The sequence below is a fragment of the Camponotus floridanus genome, unplaced genomic scaffold (genome assembly GCF_003227725.1).
Source record: "Camponotus floridanus strain SB8 unplaced genomic scaffold, Cflo_v7.5 scaffold19, whole genome shotgun sequence".
Lineage (NCBI taxonomy): Eukaryota > Metazoa > Arthropoda > Insecta > Hymenoptera > Formicidae > Camponotus > Camponotus floridanus.
Window position 1 is genome coordinate 211,519 of NW_020229314.1, and position 20,919 is coordinate 232,437.

General features: G+C 36.5%; 1 protein-coding gene across 4 annotated transcripts in view; it reads left to right on the top strand.

Moving 5' to 3' along the window:
- LOC105256121 (protein phosphatase Slingshot homolog) overlaps positions 1-20,919 on the top strand; it is a 99,173-nt gene that overhangs the window by 58,002 nt on the left and 20,252 nt on the right. For all 4 annotated transcript variants that reach the window (XM_011265800.3, XM_011265799.3, XM_011265801.3 and 1 more), the window contains 2 exons: positions 9,685-9,863; positions 15,731-15,796. In XM_011265800.3, the coding sequence (XP_011264102.2) occupies positions 9,685-9,863; positions 15,731-15,796 (245 nt within the window). The remainder of the gene's footprint in view (positions 1-9,684; positions 9,864-15,730; positions 15,797-20,919) is intronic.

Here is a 20,919-nt window from a genome sequence, read left to right on the forward strand (position 1 = left end):
CGCTTTCACCGAGATGATCGACTAAGCCGCCGCCAACTGTCGTTCCACTCTCCCTTTCCGGGTATATTAAAGCGATTTTCAGAAAAACAGAATCAGGAGCGGATGCATCAAAAGAGCGCGGCGATAAAAAACGACGAAACGAAAGGAGAGAGAATGACAGCTATGGTCTTTCTTTCTTTTGTGAATAAAATGATTAATACGTTCAATCCGCTTAAACTGTAAATTTATCAGAAAAATAGGATGGAGAATTTTTTACCTGAAATTCTCTGATTTATGAAAAAGGAAAAAGAGGAAATTTAAATAAATCTCTTATTTTGACAATTTTAAACACAAGACACAATATTGATCATGCTTTTTTATAACGTGACAATAGAAATATTATAATAATTTGAATAATGTAGAATCAAATCTATCTGGAATTATTTATAATTTTAAAATATGTACATTTTTTTCTCACCAAAAAAATTGAAAAATATAAAATATCTAACTAAAAACTTTCGGAAAAGATAATTTTACGTAGGAAAATTCTCTCCATCATTATGGGAATGTATTCAAAAACTTTTAAAAGCTTGGATTATAAATTCTTATAATTAATTTTATAAGGCTCTACAAGTGTACGTTTGTAGTTGCTAATTTGCTTTTAATAACAGCATAAGTCAAAATGAATGATTCGACTCTTACACGACATTCGATAAACTTGTTCAACTTTCAAAAGGGCTAACCGATGGCCTTTGAGAGATACTTTCTTTTTTTCTCCTCAACAATCGCTTGAACGAAACTCGTTTGACTCGATTCCTTTCGAAGCTGCATCATCAAAGTAGAACAATGGTTCCTATCTAGATTGTATTATATTTTTTATTTTCATATGACAACTTCTATTTTGAATTGAGGCTCCATCATGATTATTAAATCGATTTAAAATCTTCTCTCTGAAAAGAATTTAAATCGTTATGCTAAGACACAAACACTTCAAGTAAAAATAATTTTCATTTTTATACAACGATTATATGTGCGAATAACGATATACTTTATTTATACAACAAAATCTTTATTCTTAATCTATATTCAAACTTATAAATCAATATTTGAAAGCATAAATTAAGCGTGTTTGCGATTTTAGAGCTCCTTTCTCTTCCGGATTGAAAAATAAATTTGCAGATTTCGAGTAAATAAACCTAAGCTAATCGGAGATTCTGTTCTTCCTCTCGCTCTCTCGTTGTTTGAAAACGTAAGCGGACGCCTGCAGTAAACTAATGACGCAAGTCTAAGCTGGCTTTGCGGCATGTAACTGGATCGTCATGAGAAAGTTGGATGCTTTGCCGAGAGTTTGGCAATTCTCTCTTATCTCGATGAATTTTTTAAGACCTTTTCGGAGATCGGAAAAATGTTACTCAAGACGAAAGGCTAAATCAACAGAGTGCGAAACGTTACACTGATAGATGGGCAGGGGAAACGTCAAGAGGGACAGCGCAAGTGGATAACTGCTACCGGGTGGTCCGAGATAAATTGAATTTCGCGACGGATGGTTGCAAGGCCGATGGGGTCGATTATTGCATTGTTACACGTGTTATTCTGATAGCCGCGCACGTGAAACTGATTACGCTCTGATGTAGATGATTATCTATCCTTGAATATTAACGAAGAACAATACTTTTTTTCCCGTAGTGTTTGTATGTTAATTATGCACGTGATATATCGTCTCGAAACATATACCAACAATATTTATTTAACTGGCTTTGTTTAACTATTTAATTAAAATTGAAGCTTAATTAAGTGGCTAATTTGATGGAACAAGCACCAACGACATTTCTTCGTTAAAGTAAAAGAAAAATTTGCCATTATGAGAAATGCATTTAAAATGAAGAAATTTTAGTAATATTATAGTATATCTCATCGATTTATAAACTTGAAATTTGAATTGTGCACGATAAAGATATAAATGTTGGATCAACGTGTTTCTAAAGGAAAAAATTGAACAAAAATCACGTGATTAAAATCTTTCGCAACATCTTTTGATCCTTTTATAATTCACCTTTCCATACCTGAAAATTCCTTCGAGATACCTGGTTCCGTTTCGGCGAATTCTAAACCTGTTTAATGAGGTGTTGTTGAACTATTTAAGCATAGAGAGAAAGAGAGACAAAGACATTATACGAGATTAGAAATTTTTCTTTTCGCGTAGAATAGTTCCTTGTTGACCTAATTGGAATCATTCGATGATTCGTTTTCGTTATTTTTATCTTGCAATAATAAATTATTTTCAAACATCACATTTATATCTTGAAATCTTGACAGAAACCGACATTGCTCGCGATTCAAGAATTAATCATATGTTTGTGTCTTTAAAAAGTTTTTCTACACCAAAGATCTGGTTTTCGTATTACCTAAAGTAAAGAATCCTCTCTTCTCATTTATTCACATCAGATAGAGCCGTGTGCTGCCTTTCGTCAAAATAATGTTCCAAAAAGAAGATAAATTTATTTTTTTTTCGCTTAATATCAATTTTTATCGATACATTGAGCAAAAGATTGACGAAATAACTTTTCAAGAGTTTAGTTTTTTAATTTTAATGTTACGAAAATAAAATAAATTTTTATTGCTGTCGATATTTTTTGAAAATAAGCAGCTTTCATTTCATTTATAGCGTTGAAACTAAAAATTATTTTATATTATTTTATATACAAAAAGGCCAGGATTTTTTAATACACGAAATACATTTAAAAATAATATATAACTTATTTGCAAAGATGCGTTTTAACGTCGAAATCACTTTTCGGGAATTCGCATTTCAATCGATACCTCTTAAATGGAATCGGAATTGCATTTGCGATACCTTTTGAAAGAACAACCTGAAACGTGCTCGCATTCGAGTCAGTGAAACCGGAAACGATCAGAAACACGAGACATACGTCGAGGTAATCTCCACTGATATATATGTGTGTGTGTATATGGATAGATGGATGGATAGATGTGCGTACGCGCGCAAGCGCGCATAGATAACGAAACGATTTTAGCCGCGGTGACCTCGCGGAACGGATCAATGTCGTCAATCGGCGTTTGGTCCAGGAACGAGGAAGACCTTATTTGGTTGCCTGGTAGCGACAGCGCGCGCGGTAACTCGTTGAGTCATCATCGCTCGTCATAAACGCCGCCGCTGCATTCGGCCGCGTCTCCTCGCAATGTCCCGAAGGGCCGCGACCGATCGATAAAGCTGCGTACAAGCACGCATGCACGCACAGAACGGAACGGAACGTCGCACAGGCCGCCCACGGTCATCTACGCTAAGCTCGCGGAGAATCTCCGCAAGGTCGTTTGGATGTTGAGGAGACTCGTCGTCCCGTCTATCATCGAGAAAATACTCGCCGCTTCTCTCAATGGACTCTGAATGGGATCTAATCTCAAGGAGCGTGACAGAAGCTGACAGTTATCGAAAGATTTATAAAGATTTATTGTGCGTTATTTTTTCTCTATTCTTTCCTAGGTATTTTACTTTATTTTATTTGTTTTCTTCCACAGAATATCGAGAAATTATTTTTTTTTAATAGGATACTTTTGAAAAGTAAAACTTAATAATTTTGTACAAATATTACCTTGATAAGTTATTTTAATTTATTTTAAATTAATTACTTTTATTTATTTCAATTTATCATCTCTGGGCGCGTGTATTTATTTTTCTTACATTTTTATTATTTTATACGCATATCGCGGATCATTATAAAGTTGAGGATGAATGTAGCATTATACTCGTGCATGTATATTTATTTATCTTTTAATCGTAAATCTGTCTTCTGATTTTTTGTCTCATTTCAATATTTCATTGCGACTTAAGGCTAAATTATTATCGCTGCGGTTGCAACGAAGAATCCGACGGCGTCTTTCGCGATTCGCTTTCGTTCGCAAATGCACATAGCTGTGTATCGCATTTTACGCTGCCTACATGCGAGCGTTCGCGATCGCCGGCGCGCTTGATCGGGACACGATCGCGAAACACTTTCACGGTGGTTTGGCCTTTCGCGATGCCTCTCGTGGGATCTCCGTGGCTCGAGAATCAGTCGGGTATCGGGGCGAGCAACCTGGTTTTTGACGTTAACGAATGCCGGTGTCCTTTCGATATATTGCCCCGAGTCGAACATTGTTCGATTCGCTTATCCGATATTTCGGTGAAGCGCGAGACATAAATCTGTAGAGACGATTGCGATATTAATATCCCGGATGTGAAATATTTAGCAAAGGTTGAAGAATTTTCAACCACGGAACATGTATAATTCTTTGTTTGATTCTCCAATCGAGTACAATGCTTAAATATCAAATATTAATTTATCTCAGTAACGATTTAAATTTAAAGGTCGTCCACCCAAAAAGAGACCGACGAAATTTGACTTAAAAGTCTGGCTGGCAAACGCGACCTTGGTTAACTCGACTCACGCGTTAATCCCAAGCCGCCCTCTTCAAGGTCGTTCGCGCGAAAAACGACCGAGGATATATTCGTAGGCGCAACCTCTCTCTCTCTCTCTCTCGCTTTTTGCCCCGTATGCTTCTCTTGGATGCACCGTATAGACTGAGCGCGACAGGAGAAATGACCGTCTGGAGATGCTATCGTATTCTTAACTACGAGTTATACCCCGAGCATAGCCGGACTCTTCCTCTTGTTCGCCACGCGATTCCCCTTTAGGATCCTTTCCAGCTTTCGATAACGATTATCTCGTTTAGGCGTTGTAGCGAGAAACTCCTCCGAGAGATTAAACGGCTGAAAGTGGACCCCCGAGACGAAGCACGCAACCACGATGTGGACTGTAATTTCGGTGTCACGTGACCTAAATAAAATTACATGCGCGATGTCGAGGCACTCGGTTCTTTGCTTACAAAAGTCAGTGATTCTCAGTCGCTTTGTTCTAGTCCTAGTCTTTTCTCGAGATAATATTTATTATATAAAAAAATTCAATTTAAATAATATATATAAATTGTTGTTAAAATTATTCTTCTAGTTGATTAATTTAATAAAAAACATTATGGACATGATTCGAATTAAAAATTATAGCGCGTGGGTACATGCGTGCATGCGTGCGTGTAGAAATTACTTTACATAGAAATACTAGATATAATTTTAAATATATAATTTCATAATATGTAGTTATTAACTGAGTTATTATCGTCAACAACAAGTGAATATTAATAGAGAATTGCGTTAATAATATTAAATTGTGTATATGTTTAATTCATTTATAGCAGTTTTTGTTACAAAGAATTATCTAAGATACAATATCCGTAAATAATATATCCCCAATTCGTTCAAATACTATTTATACTTATTTCGTATTAATAATTTCATATTTATAAATATATATATATATATATATATATATATAATTATAAAATTACACCCTGCAAAATGTTGAATATTTATCGCTCAAATATTTCGCCATTTCACTCGGTTCTAATTTTGTACAAGAGCGACTCGCCAAAATGAGAACGAACGCTGTACGATAGTCAATATATGTAAATCTAATCGTTGTTCGACTTCCAGTTTCGACTTTCTTTCCATCGCGATTCGACATATCGCGATCGAAACACAATTTCTAAGGCGAGCGATCTTAATGGCACACATCTCTCTCCTAATCTCATACATCTCGGATCGTATAGGCTGACACGTGTCCGATATATCATCTGCGACGCTTATACAAAGAAAGACGAAAGAAGAAAGAAGCAGTTGATATAGAAGGAGGATATACCAGTTGGTATTTCACAGCCTGGAATTGTAATTTTAATATTATAAATTAGATTTTATTCTGCAATTAATTTTAGTTCAACTTTACTCCTTAGCATTTATTTAAATTCCAATTATTAAAGTGTCATTAGAAATTAAAAGTCGAATAAAATTGAGTCGAATAAAATGACGTCTAATTAAACTCTGTCTTATAAAAAGTTCACGCAGGCTAAGAAATTAATAAATGAAAAGAGAGCTATTTGACACGAATAAAAATGTCGAGAGAAATGCGAAATAATGCGAAATACTGTAAAAGTAATCACTCTTGTTTCCGATGCTTGAGCACTTTAATCCTGTTTTTAGACGATGAAAAGTATGATAATTATCGTAGATGGATTATCATGGATAATATCATGGATAATACGCCGACATGTTTACACTGGTTGTCATTAAAGCGTAATTGATTGACTTTAATTGTCAACCACGCTGGCGGATTCTAATAATTCGCTACGTGTGGTTGCTACTTTGTTATTAAAATTTTCTCGACACTGTCGTTTAATTTTTATGCCACGTTTCGCGAGTACGTTAATTTTAAAGCACTTTTGCATCAAAGATCTTTGCGAGATGCGCGCCTTAATTACAATCAGAAAGTTTCAACGTGCCAAGCGTCAAAAAGATTATTCGTTTCACAAATAAAAGATAAAAATCTTGCCTTTGGACTTTTACTTGTCTATTTCACTATGACTTGTGGAAAATTGCAATTATTAAGATAGCGCCACTAATATTCTTGATGGAAGAATATCACTCTTATGATTTATATATTCTAAGAAAAATGTCTAATTAAAATTTTTTGACGTTAATACAGAGCGTTGATTTAGAGATTGACAAAATTAGTCGATTAGAGGGATGAATGTAATAATGAAGTAATATTTAAATAAGAATTACTAAATTCTCTTAATATTTTTTAACATGTATGAGAAAAAGAATGTATGTATATATATAATATATTCTTTGATTTTTAAGCGACTCGTGTTAACATCATTGAAAAATTATATCTTCAATTGCTTCAAGTAGCACCTGCGAGTTGAATCAAATCGTATTAATCGAGCTTTTTGCGCATCGAATATGCGATTGATAGACTGAGTTCGTTGCTGATTATTGGATTGTAATAACCAGAATAAATAAATACAAGGAGAGAAATACTAGGCAAACTATTTGAGACATTGTGACATGAAAACAAGATTCGTTAAAAAGTTTTGGTACGTTTATATAAACAAGATACGAATTTTTTATTCTTAATTTAGTTAAAAATTTTCAAACATTGAAGAAATAAATACACACACGCATGTGGCACACACATTTGTTCTTTCATTTATACATATCATGTAGACAAAACAATACGTATAATAAATAAATAAATAAATAATATATATATATATATATATATTTTTTCCTCTGGTATTAGTATATTTCTCTCGCTAGAGAGAACATTGTTTTAATTTTATTCATTCCGCCTCTCTGGCCACATGATTATCGTTAACTGCGGAAGGAAACGTGTGGTCTATGGTGTCTTATAAGGAACGTAAATTAGCTAATTATCTATTCATTGAGGTTAACTACTCGTAATTGCGGGCCTGGAAATGCAAGTGTCCACAACATATATCGCGTAATCACATTTCTCGTCTGCATTTAAAACACGTATTCAACGTTGAAAATTGCGGCTTTTTGCAATTTTTATTACGTGTGATTTGCGCGTGAAATGGCATACGTGTTTTTCTCGCGACGAGGCAACAATTGCTTTTCGCGGCCATAATGACGTAAGTAATGACGCGATGATAATGAAAACGGAGACGGCGCGTCGGCGAGAAAGAGAGAAATGTTGTCTAATTTTTATTGTTTATAATTAATAATTATCCGGCTGTCTAAAGGCCAGATCTTTTATTATATCGACGACTTTCCGCCTTTCGCTTTTCGCCGTTTCCGTCGAGACTTTCGCCATTTCCTCGCTCTCTCTTTCTCAGAGATCCGGGGGTTTCTCTCGCGATTTCGCGGCGTGTCGCCTTCGTGAAAGACACGCTCGCACACGGACGAACGGATCGTGTAATCGCGGCGTTATTAATCGGGAAATCGTTCCGCTCGATGATTAATAACGGAACGGGCGAAACGGTTCAGCGGCAGATCGTGACTGCATTAATCGGTTGCTTCCTCCTTTCGGAAACAAGTGGAAAATCTCCGCTCGACGTCTCGCGAGTCGCGGATAATGTTAAACGTGCAATAATCGATTCTCAAATTTTTCTTAATCGCGAGATGGATACGTGAAACAATCGTAAATGTTTCAGACTACTTTCTTTAATTATTATATTCTTGTTAATGTATGCGTATATATTTATAATGTATTTTTCATATTGTACGTTTAGGATTATTAATTTAGTTTAATTCAAATTATTCTTTCGATACTTTATTTCATATTTCACAAAAGCCCGAGTGATACAAGATTAATCATGTGCAAGCTTAATTATAATTAATTTTTTAAGAAAGCTCTTTTATTTATCATTTGTGTTTTTGTGGAAATACATTTAGTGAAAATTTTATTTTTAAAAGAAAGAGAAAGAGACGCCGCAAAACATACATGTTCCTTTAATTAAATATTATTTACATCTCTTTCACGCTACATATTTTTCTTTTATGAGATTCTCGGATACAACTAAAAATAGTAAAACACGAATGATATAAGATTATACGAGAGTTTAAAAACATGAAACGGAAACACAATTAGCATCGTATCCAGTCTCGACTAGGAAGTAAAGGGATACCTCTGTCCGAGTATACGTTCCTCTTTCCGCTCCAATTCGCGGAAACATATCGGTTGTTTTCTTTCCAAAGTATCGAAACTTAATTAGCCCCGGCCTATAACTCGGCACTTATCATCTATTAGCGGCCGCGAATGCGTTTCGCGTTACACGCGAACGCGCCGGTGCGCGATTAGCGCGTTTATTGCCTCTCTTCTTTTTTCTCCTCGAGAAAAATCGCATCCGCCGAGAGCGCGCGGCGTCGAGATGTAATCGCCGACGAAATCCGGTCCGCGTTATCGCGGTCGGGGAGCGCGGAAGCGTTAATTGCCGCATTATATGTATATATCGTAAAAATGCACGGTCGACGCCTACCGGCCGCTCCGCTCCAGTCGTTGCACTCGCAACGCATTGTGGAATCGACCTGTAAAGTGGACGCGAGTGGCGATCGGTGCAACGATCGTTCGTCGAGCGCAACGTTTCCTCTCGAGAGACCGGCTCGTTCGAAATTGCCGATTTCTCATCGTCTCGCGCGCGAAATGCGAGTGATTACGTTCCCGCGTAATAATCGGTGTCGTCTCCTTCGCGGCTCTGTTACTCTTTGATTTAGCCGCGCGGAGAGGAGACGGATCGGTGAAAGTAATTAAACGGTCGGTTCGGGAGCGTCGAGTGCATTCGACGGCGGCGAAACTTTTAACCGCTCGTTACCGAGAGATCGCGGCGATCGATACGTTTAATCGAGCGAGCGAAATTATCGCGTGAACGGTCCGTCTAATCGTTTAACCCCGTACGGGATTTTATTCCAAGAGTACATGTAGGCTATCGAAGCTCGATCTTTGTTTAATTTATTTTCAACGTTGCGCGTTGATTTTTTTTATTAATTTGCATATTGAAATACATACGAAAATATTATGAAGATATTTTTTTGCGTAAAATCTTTTTTTTTCTCGCGAAAAGGAAAAATCTCTACGCGGTAAAAAATTAGTTTTAGCATGTTTATGTTTTGCTCTTTCGATAACAACTGTCGCAATCACTTTCGAAGATGTCTGAAATAAATTGTGTAATTTAGTTTTTGCGATCGACAAGAGACTAAAACGTACCTTGATTCGTAGAAGCTTCGCTGCATTTGCGAGTTATGTTTAGAAGAAAAAAAATGGCCCTGAGTAACCGGAGACTTTGTTTTTCTTTCAGGCGGTGAAACTGGAGTCGGTGCATCCAGGAAGGACGCGATACCTCGTCGTCGTCTCCTGCACGGGAAGGCAGGACGCCGAGGAGAGCTGCCTTCTCGGTATCGATTGCCACGCCAGGGCGACTGTCGGCCTCGTGCTTCGAGTTTTAGCCGATACCGCTATCACTCTCGACGGCGACGGGTAAGTCTGTGTGTACTCGAGAGATTGTTTCTCTCTCTCTTTTTTTCTTTTTTTTTTTATCATTATCTCTACGCTCTCACGTAGCGAAAAACACTACAATCTTGCTACTTTCTGTAATATTCTCGCGGCAATTAGCGCGTCTCAGTGATTACGATGATTAGTGGCGCAAACATTTTATTTTTATTTATTATTTTTTAGCTGTAACGATATTAAATAATTAATTTACATTTTTATAAAGAGTGATTCGCGGAATTTATTTCAATTTGCTCAGACTATGTACAAAAGGAATAGTTTTAATTATGGACATTGACGATATTTTCTAATCCGTCAATTTTCTTTTAAACATCAGTCAAATATTATTGAAAATATTCGATTAAATTTTATTACAAGTTTTCGCGGGTGTTTATGATGCGAAAGATTTATTTAAATGTCATAAAATAAAATAGCAAAGGGTCATATTGCATTAAGATGGCATCAAAAGTTCACGCGCAATAATTACGAAATAAACATCATCATTACACTTGCGTCATGAATAGGGTGAACATGCATTTGCAAATGCTACGTAATGTATACCGTATGGTGACCTTGGCATCAGATGTCTCTCTTCCTTTGCAGACATAATTAAATAACAGTTAAATTAATTGTTGGTTTTGTCACAGATCGTGAGTACACTTTTTATTAAGTTTTTATTACAAGGCCACTAATGTATATGATTAACGATAAAGAAGAAAACTTTCTATCTATTTTGTCAACGTTAAAAAGAAATATTGATAGATATTTAAAATATTCATTTTCTCAAACTTTCTCTTTAATTTCTTATCGAGGTAAAATCGAAGAAGAAAAATTTATTATAATTATACCAGCTATTAAAAGTTAACTTAGTGCGCTTTTCTACATTGAATTTGATAGAATTTTATAGATTGATTTCTCTTGAAATTATATGAAATTAATAGAGGACAAAGTTTTATATCCACTTACATTTTTATGTTTGCATATATTACGTGCATTTTAGAGTTTTTATATTAAATACATTTGTAAAAAAATATCTTATAAAATTTCTCCATCTTTAAATTTTTATTCTCTTATGGATATAAACGCGGAAAATATAGCTGTTGTAATTATATACAAGATATTTTTCCATAAATTATTAATTAATGCGTTATTAAATATCTAGGATTTCAAAAGCTACATTTTTCTTGACGTGTGAAAGCTATATAAAATTAATTGAGGATAAAATTTCTCAAGTCTTTCTTTCATCGAGGCTAAATCTCAATCGAAAAATCAGTAGCTGGACAGGAAGACGATCGCGTTTCGAGACGCTCCGCGTAAATCGGATGCGTTAGATGTTCTGATTGAAATCTTGGATGATTCAGACGCGATGCTGACATTGCGCCGCTTTATATCCGGCAACTGAATCGATGGACAAATATATATTTTCCAAGCTAGCGCACGCGGCTACTTTCTAACGGCTGCGCCAACTTGTCTAATTCCCTCCGCTTTAAAGTGACTCACCGCCACGGCTCGCCAGACGTTCAGACTGAATTAGTTGTACCGATAATTAGCCGAATGGCGGCGACGGCGGCATACGAAACGAAAGGAGGAGAGTATCAGTGGGCGCGGATAGCGATATACAGTAAGTGTGCGCGCGCGCGTAGCCTTTGTATATTATCTGCTTACCCGTAACCATAATGTAGACGACGCAGCCCACGTAGACAATGCTTATATGCATATATGCTTTCTCCTCCTTTCTCCCGTTTTCAAAGTTTTAAAGTTTGGCTCGAACAAGTAGGGGAAAAATTTCATTATAATATAATAATTACATTTTTTTTATATTAGATTATTGTGCCGCTTGATTCAATCGATATCTATCTTTGTGTGTCTGTAAAAATGGCGTCTCAAAGTATACGTAATTTATGTATTTTTGGTTAATATACAGTCCGTAAATTCCAAAGTCTATTCGAAAAGTATTGTTCCTTTGGAATTTTAATATGATTCGGATAAAAGAGCGAGAATTTGTATTTTGTGCAAACATGTAAAATCCCTCTCGTTCTCTTTGTTTCTCGTAATCAATCGCGTTTTCATTGCAATTTATCGAGATAATATACAACACCTCCTTCGTAAAGATTAAACGCGAAGGTCGCCACCGCTCTCTCGGGCGTAGGGAAATGGAGCGCCGTACCGTAAGGCAACACGCGTGTTGGGGAGCAAGGTACTTGACAGGTGAGTAGCAAGGTTGTACGATGGAAGGTCGCGACATAACTTGCGAAATCGAACCGTACAATTCAGCGTGATTGTTTATCGCATCTCTGTAATGCATCGTCGCAATGCGAGTCGCTTTAAAAAAGAGAGATGGGCTTTTTATAAATGTAACATGGCCAAAATAGAGTAGAAAGTTAATTAATGTTAATTAAAATAGATCTGAAACTAACTGAGAAACTATATAATTGTAAGAAGATATATTTCTGTACTTTTAAGGAGGTGTGTTTTTCTATCAACGAATAAAACGAAATTTAAAATAATTGAAATAAGTATTATATGATATTGTATTATATGATTTTTAATTCATCGTATTTTTAAAATTTTTCTCAATTAATTTGAAATAATTTTTTGATTGACAAAATTCTGAGCACGTCGCGTAAAATGTTAATTTGCACAAAGATATAATTACCCAAAATGACTTACTTAAAATTTTTTACGTTATTTTTGGATATAGTATGTACGTAATCCCTGTATTTATTGACAATCTGTTCGATCGTATAAGAGCCGAGATAACGGTATTGTAATCTAAAACACAACAGTTGAAACGACTCTGTATCAGCGGCACGTTGCAGTCGAAGGGTTAATGACCGTGGAACGGCGTGTTTTCGTATCGACGGCGGCGTGTCGCGAAGCAACAAAACGATCTCTATCGCGCCTGGTCTCCGGAGCTTGCAGTTTTTCGCGCGATTAGAGGAGGCCGGCACTTTGTCCGTGGCTTTTCCCGATCGTCGCGGGCGCGAAAAGTCCACCCACGCGAGAGCACATTGACCGGGCTGGCGACTAGCGCGAGGTTGGCTGACGTTCGCTTTCGGACGAGCGGATTCTCGCGAAATTAACGATAAAGGGACGGACGGACCGAGAGGAGAGACGGACAGGCCGAGATGCGTGACGAAGGGAAAAGGAGAAAGAAAAGGACCCTCCGGGTATAGGAAAAGAAAATGAGCACGAACGCCGGTCAGCTCGCGTTCCTACGATGTCGATGACCCTCGAGGCGCGGACGGTCGTTTCTCTCTTCTTCGTCTACGGCTCTTCCTCCGCCTCTCCTCCCCTCGATCTCCGGCTGTCGCGAGAACTCGCTAGAGTCGTTCTTTTCCGCGCGGATTTCGTCGTCGCTCGCTTTCTCGATCGGTTCCATTTCAAACGCTACCGCCGCCTGCTGCTCGCGGCGCAATAGCCTCGACTTATTTCATCGGTCCCGCTTACCGTCTCCTACATTGCCGTCTTAACCGCGTATAATGAAGTACAAATGAAGAAAATTTAGCCGACATATTAGTTAACATGTTCGATGCCGTAACGGCCACGGTTCACCGACTTTACGATAGCGTCTTATTGATAAACGCGTAAAGCGCAACCGACTGTGTTGGGAAAATTACGCGTATCGGAGAAGGAATTAGACGAAATAATAACGAATGATTGCGAAAGATTGCGTTCGTTTACCGTAACGCACAATTTAAGTGGATTTTTATAAGCTTATCGGAATCCACGCGGCATGTGTGGTAAAATCATATCAGCTGACTCATTGTCAGTGTTTTGCGCATCGATCGAACAGATTAAATTATCGCGATGCATCTTTTACCTTTTCAAAATTGATCTCAAGTTGCGCATCATGACTCGAGAAAAACTGTTTCCTCTTTAGTTTTATTTTCCAACATGAGATTTCGAATAATCACATTCATCTACAGTGATATTTTTAAGGATCGATTTATTAATTTTTAAAGTCTTATTATCTACATATTTCTTATTTGTTGGATAAAGCGTAGAATTTCTTTACGCAACAACTTGTAAAATCGGGAAATGTTAAATCACGATGTTATTACGAAAGTATTATAGCGCGAATAAGCCTGTTGTATCGAAATTAGCCAAGCTTTCGAGGAATTTTTTTCTCTCGATTACACCACGCGATTCAATTTTTCGATCGATGCAATCTCGAGGAAGCAGGCCGGCCGTAAAATTCGTCTGTTGGAATGTTCGTAGAGGAGTTTGTAACTGTAATCTCGACCAAGAGAGGCGAATTATGATCCGAAAGCGGAGGAAGGAGGGCGGGCGTTCGCTTTACGATCCGCATGATAACGGTGCGAGCCGGGTAATTTCGGAGGGGGATTGCATTTTTTTCAGTCCCTTTTATACCTCCTCGAGAGGGTAAGAGATCCGTGCGTGAATCTTGGATGTTGTTTGCGCGCGACATGAAATTTCGGACCGCGAGGCATTTTTGCGCAACTGTCGGCGACCGCGCGTTTAACGCTCGCGGCGACGATTGATATCATTTTTTCTTCCTTTATTTCGATCGTTTACGTAACTGCAATTTAGCGAGCAGTTTGGTTGCGTAAAGCGCAAATTTTGACGCGCATTCCCGTGCGTCTAACTGCTTTCGCGGTGCACGATCGAACGTTTTAAATAGTGCCCGATATCTGTATTTAAATTATGGGAAATAAATGTCGACATTTGTTAGATTCAAGGTTTTATAATAAAATGTTAAAAAATAACAAAATGTGTTGCAACCGTGTTACTATAGAGTAAATTTAAATACAATATATCGCATGTGTATTGATAAAAACGAATCATTTTAAAATATGTAACTACATAATTTTAATTTTTATGAATTAAATTTTTCAAAGTTAATTTTTGATTATTTGCAACTCGAAAATTATCGACATGTACATTAGTGTGCCAAGCTACACTAGTTGAATTAAATCTAATTTCATCTTTGTAACATCTAAATAATTTACAAGAAAAATATATCTCGAAGATTCCGTGTAACACGTGACGACAAACGCGAGTACCGTTTTCTTTCTGGAAGAGACGATCGCGGAATCGGCAACGATTTCTCGGAAATCTTGTCGGCAGCGAATCGCGATGCTCGCGCGGCGCGATCTCATTTACATAATACGTAATTAATGGCTATGCGTCGAGTGCATTCCTTGTCCCCTCTCCCGCTTTCCGTGTCGTAATCCCGAGAGAATTGCGTTACCGTTGCAGTTTTGTTGAAGCGGCGATTGCTCGGTTCTAACGGCGAAATTTTCGCGACTTTGACCGCCCGTCAAATAATCGATTCAATATTGAACCAAGAAGAATGTTGACTCGTCCCCAAGTCGAACTCGATAAAACTAGAATTGAGAAAATTAGTATTAATGTAGAAGTAACTTTCAGAGAAAATTAGTTTATACAGTCGAGTATTTTCTGAGAAGAAGTCTAGTGAAAGTCTAGTGCCAAAGTCACGCCTTGCGCCGCTAATAATTTGACATTTGGAAACGAGGATAGACACAACGCAATTAGTATAAGATTTCTTACAAAAATCAAATGTTACATTATTTATATGTCATTTATATAATTTATAAATCTTAAAGTTCAAGCATTGAAGAAAAAAGTAAAAAAAGAATATTTCTTTATTCATTATTTATATTATTTTATTCTTATATCGTGTTATTTTTCATTCAATTAAATAATTTTCTGCGATTTATAAAACAAGAATATTTTATAAAACACAGAGAATTATTGGCTGTCTCGTTGATAAAATGGAACGATACTTTATATATAAGAATAACATTATTCGGTACATTATGGTTCCTAAAGATCATCGCGATTTCACTTCCGGATTTCTTATTTTACAGGGGTTTCAAGGTCAGTGTTTGCGGCCGTCAGCACATCTTCAAGCCGGTGTCCGTTCAGGCCATGTGGTAAGTCTGCATCTCTGATAAACGAAACTGGTTTCGCGGCAGCGTAAAAATGGAACGAAAAAAAGTAGCGGCACTGAAATTTTTTTTTTATGTTTTGCGTAACGGCTGTTTAATACGTGCTGTGGAGAGTACGCTTTTGATATTAAATTGACGTTTGTATGGAGAGTAGCTGGATATACAAGATACACAACGTTAATTTTGATTCAGTGGAGGATACATGAGAATTTTTATTCCATTTTCTTCTGCTCGTTAAATAAAATAATTTTTCATCTCTTTCTCTCTCCTCTCTAACAAACTTTTACGTAAGTGAGTTACTGTTTGATTCTCAAATACAATTGATCAATTATTTGCTGGAATTATAAAGATGGGTGACGATTAACATTGATATTTCCGTACGAGGAACCGAGCAGCGAATCACGATATATAATCTTGGAGCATTCGATATCTTGTTGGTTACGCTAGGCGAGCCATGCGATTGGAAAAGAAGAATCATTGTCGCAGGTTTAACAACCGTGGCTAATAGATAATGTCGGTGTAATTACACGACGGATGAGATCCGAGACGATTGTCGTTTGTGAAAGATGCGTCGAACAAACGTAAGAGAATTTCAGACATACACGCGAGAAAAGAGCGAAATTCTTCGTACAATTATCTCTAAACGATCTTGTCACGGACAGAAACTTGGAAAAATAAGTAAAATCATTAAATGAGAGCAGATCGTTTATAAATTTATTTAAAAATTTGTCATTAAGTAAGTAATAATTTTTTTGGGAAAAACAAATTCTGTATATAATCTATATTTTCAGGAAGAAAAATACTATAGGAATGGGGAAATACTAATAAATAATCGGTAACGTGTGATTGAATTTCTAGATGCATTCGGTTGATGATGGTTGTTCTTTTCAACGCGTGACTTGACAAACGAGATTGTATTGTGAATCGAGTTGGTATCATGTGTCTCTCTGAAATCATCTATCGTAGTCTAATTTTCTATGCTTTCACAATACATATATCCAATATATGGTAGTGAAATCTGCGACGCATGATTCGGGGGTGGGAAGATGACGAAGATGTTATCGATGCGGAAGAGGGCTCGCGAGCGGTACGAAAAGAAAAATTAAGCGTGGGCCGTGGCTTAATTAGTCGACATCACAATTGCCCGACTGGACAGCAGGAACTTTCTTGGCCGCCCAACCTCTTCCGGTGTTGTATTTTTTAGTGCAGGCGAAAACACTGTCTCTTCCCACACGAATCGATTATATTCAGTCTCTCTTCTGAATGTCGCTTTGATTAATCAGCGAAACCGGAAATTTTTTTCATCGAATTGGATCACTACAAAATTATATTCAGTTTTCACTTGCATTAAGGTTGCCTTTCATTTTATATACAATAAAATGCATCTTATAATTGAAGATTTTACAAATTAATAGGAGCCTTATTGTTATCAACCGTTGTCGAATGTTTGAACAACAGAATAGATTGATGGATAACAAATAGATTTCGCTTTTTTATTAAATGTACCTTGATTGCCATTGTCTCAAAAATTAATTGAAAAATTATAATTTTTTTAGTTCTAATAATTATCTAGGGTCTATAGCGTATATCGCATATCTGAATCGAATGTATCGGCTAATGGCTATCGCAGTAGGCGTCATCTCCTTATTCGTCGTATTCGCATGACCTACGACTTTAGATTTGTTATTTCTGGCACTACCGTGTGTCTTGGACGATGTACGGCTGGATTATAAATAGGCTTGCCTCCAATCGCGCGCGCTACACGCATTAGCGTTAACTCGTGTCGATTTTTGCAAAAGCGCGATCGGCCTGGCGCACGTAGGTGCGAACACTTTTGATATCGACCGCGGTGTGAATTTTCGTAGGTGTACTCATAGATCAGTTCGCAAATTGATTTACGTGTGTGTACAGACGTAAATCGAGTCTATAGATACAATGCAACGGTATAGAAGAAATGACAGCAACTGATGGGTAGGAATTTTAGAAATTGAAGGGAAAAAAGAAATACTGTTAACGTAGAGATATTTTGTGATTATAAAAAAATTGAGAGATGAAAATTAACTTTTTACGTCAGTCTTATTCTCTTCTTTTATTTTTCTCAGATATAAATCGTTGACAGAACCGAGTCTCTTTAGAATTAAAATCGTACATTTCGTGGAGATAAAAAAGTCTTTCGAAAATGACAATTTTTTCCCCTCTTTTTATAAATTAATATTTAAAATCCAATTTCACTAAAATGATTATTGATTAATTTTGAATCAATTCGACAAGAGTGAATTGATTCTTTTAGTGCATTAATTTTTTTTTTAATATTCTGTAGTATGCAAATTTACGCGAGGCTTTCAGATGAATTTGCGACGAAAACTGTCTCACTGTAAAATTATTACATTACGAAGATTGATTATAATGCGTTTTATACCACGAGACGAACGCCGCGACGTCGAGAGCATCGTCGACGACGACGATGACGTCTCGACGTCGTCGTCGTCGTCGTCGTCCTATTTTTGGAGAAGCCTCGTTGCTCTCGACCATCGCACACCGTGGTGGGGTTGGTTACGACTATGGACCATCGCCCGCGCCATTTATGGGCGCGTCGCGACGCATGGTCACTCTTTGTCGAATTTTACCACGTGCTCGCGCGTGGCATCAAACAAACCCCCAGCCCCGTCGTGATCACGTCGCTTCCGCGTGCAATTTTTTATTTTTTTGCAGGAGACACTATACGTTTCCACTCTCGATTCTTTACACAAGTCCACGCGAGTCTAAGGATTATTATTTTGCTCATTTCTATTAAACGATTGTATTATGCTGCTTATGGTGATATTAGCATACTTGAGTTTTTACAATAAAAGAATTGAAAGAATTATTATAATAAGAAATACTCATTCCTCTTAATATTTACAAATGCATTATTAATTACATTACGCTTTTACATTAATTTACATAGTATAAATAGTAAAGTATTAATGAGAAAAAAAAAGATGAATATTCTTATATAAAAATTTCACATTAGCAAAAATAATAATATGCATTTAAAATTTATAACTAACATACATCATGAATGTACTGCCATGTGACATTGATATTATTTTATCGGTACCAAGTAATTATTTTTAATTATCAGATGTATAACACACATAAAAATAGATAACGTAATGGGATGCATTAATTGTAAGAATATAGCCTCAGAATTTGCGGCGACATCCAATTATATCTGTAGCATTAGTATAATACAAAAGTACTATTTCAAGTACTGTTATAAGATATCTCTTGTTGTTATAATTTTTTTTTCAAGTGTACGAGGTGATATATATAAAAGGATACACCGCGATCTCTTGGCTTCCGCTCGCTCGTGTGGGTGGTCGGTCTCTTCGTGACGCGACCCACATATGTAATTGCGAACGAACGTACTTAGCTCGCTTCGACTTCAAAGCTTTTTCGCTGCAGACGGGGCACTCCTCCCCGATTCTAAAACTCGTCTCTCAGTGACAAGCGTGAAATATAGACGCGCCTGGTTCAACAGTCTCGATATCTCTTCTTCGCTAGGTGACGCGAATACGCGCACAATGCACAGGAATGCTGACGTTCGTCTTGCGAGTTATTTTTCATTCTATCAATGTGTATATTCCCGACGAGTTTCCTCGGAACGATGCAAATTCTCAATCGCGAGATTTTATCAATCCTTTTAGCGGATGACTTGCTATTGCTGTCAGTATTTACACGATACCTTGACACGGAATTTCCGAACTGCCGGTCGCTGCGACCGATTACGAACGTTCTATCAAGTGTACCAACTGGTACGGGTTATTAACTAGGACATGTATATTCGATAGAGGCTTTTTTTTATCTTATTAATGAATCACGAAATTAATTAAAACATTCTTTTATCGAAAAAGAATGTATGTAAATATAACAGATTTTAGTTATAATTTTAAGGGAGAGAGAAACTTTTTGAAAAGAAAGAGATGCAGTACGATAATAATACATTCTGTTAATGTTAATAAATAAATTTTATAACGTTTTATTTGCCTTTTTTGTATAAAATATAATTATTAAATTTTGTGTGTTGTGAATTAAAGAAAAATAAATCCCCAATATATTGGAAATATCAAAGAAAATCTTAAAACAAAAAAAATTATATATTTAAAGCTATTATACATTTTATATAAGATCTTATATATATTTATATATTTTTTTTATAGTTTTATAGTTTTATTAGATAAAAATCATTGTTTTTTTACATGTGTGATTCGACCAACGACAGTCCGTGATTTAGTTTTTATTTTGTTTCAATTGGTGTAAAACGACTGGTTTCCAGGTCGTTGCGACGATATAATGAATGCTCAGCAGTAAGTAGTATTCTTCGTCTTCTCTCGATAACAATATCGAAAACAAATATTTTCACAAGCGTAAGGATTCCTCTAACGCTTGATTTCAATCATCGCCAATCTATGAGAATAAATCTATGATGAATAAAGGCGAATAAGCCTTTCCTTTAATATTTGCGACGGTTCATTAATCAATGAGATGAAATTAAAATGCGTTAAGAGATCTAAACGAAAGCGCAATCTTTTATAGCCCTGGCAAGGCAGGAAGCCTTCTCGCGTCATTGGGAATCAATGAACTTGGAGTGGACAGCCGCTCGGAACCGGTTTCCGGCCGGATGACGAACACGAGAACTCGAAATGACACCTCGTTCTACGATGAGGCTGCCGACACTCGTACGGTCTTTTCATCGAGGAGATCGCCTCGATTGCTATTGCGCCACGATAATTTCGCGAACGTATCTCGGGATTTTTCTAAAGGAATCGAATTTGTTTATTTCACATATATTTCTGCGTTATGATAATTTTTTTCCATAATATTCAATAAAATTTGCTAAACAATTTAAATTTGAGATATAAAATAGTCGCATTGTAAAACGAATTAGCACTATTCGCATATCTTTCTGAGGACTAATAAATTTGCACATGCTTAACATTTTTACTTAATATATTTTAATATATTAAGCCTTACGTATATTACATGAGAGTAAAATATTTAATTAGTTTAATAATCTTTAATCTTAATTTAATGTTTATCTTGATTTAAATATTTCTAACGTTAAG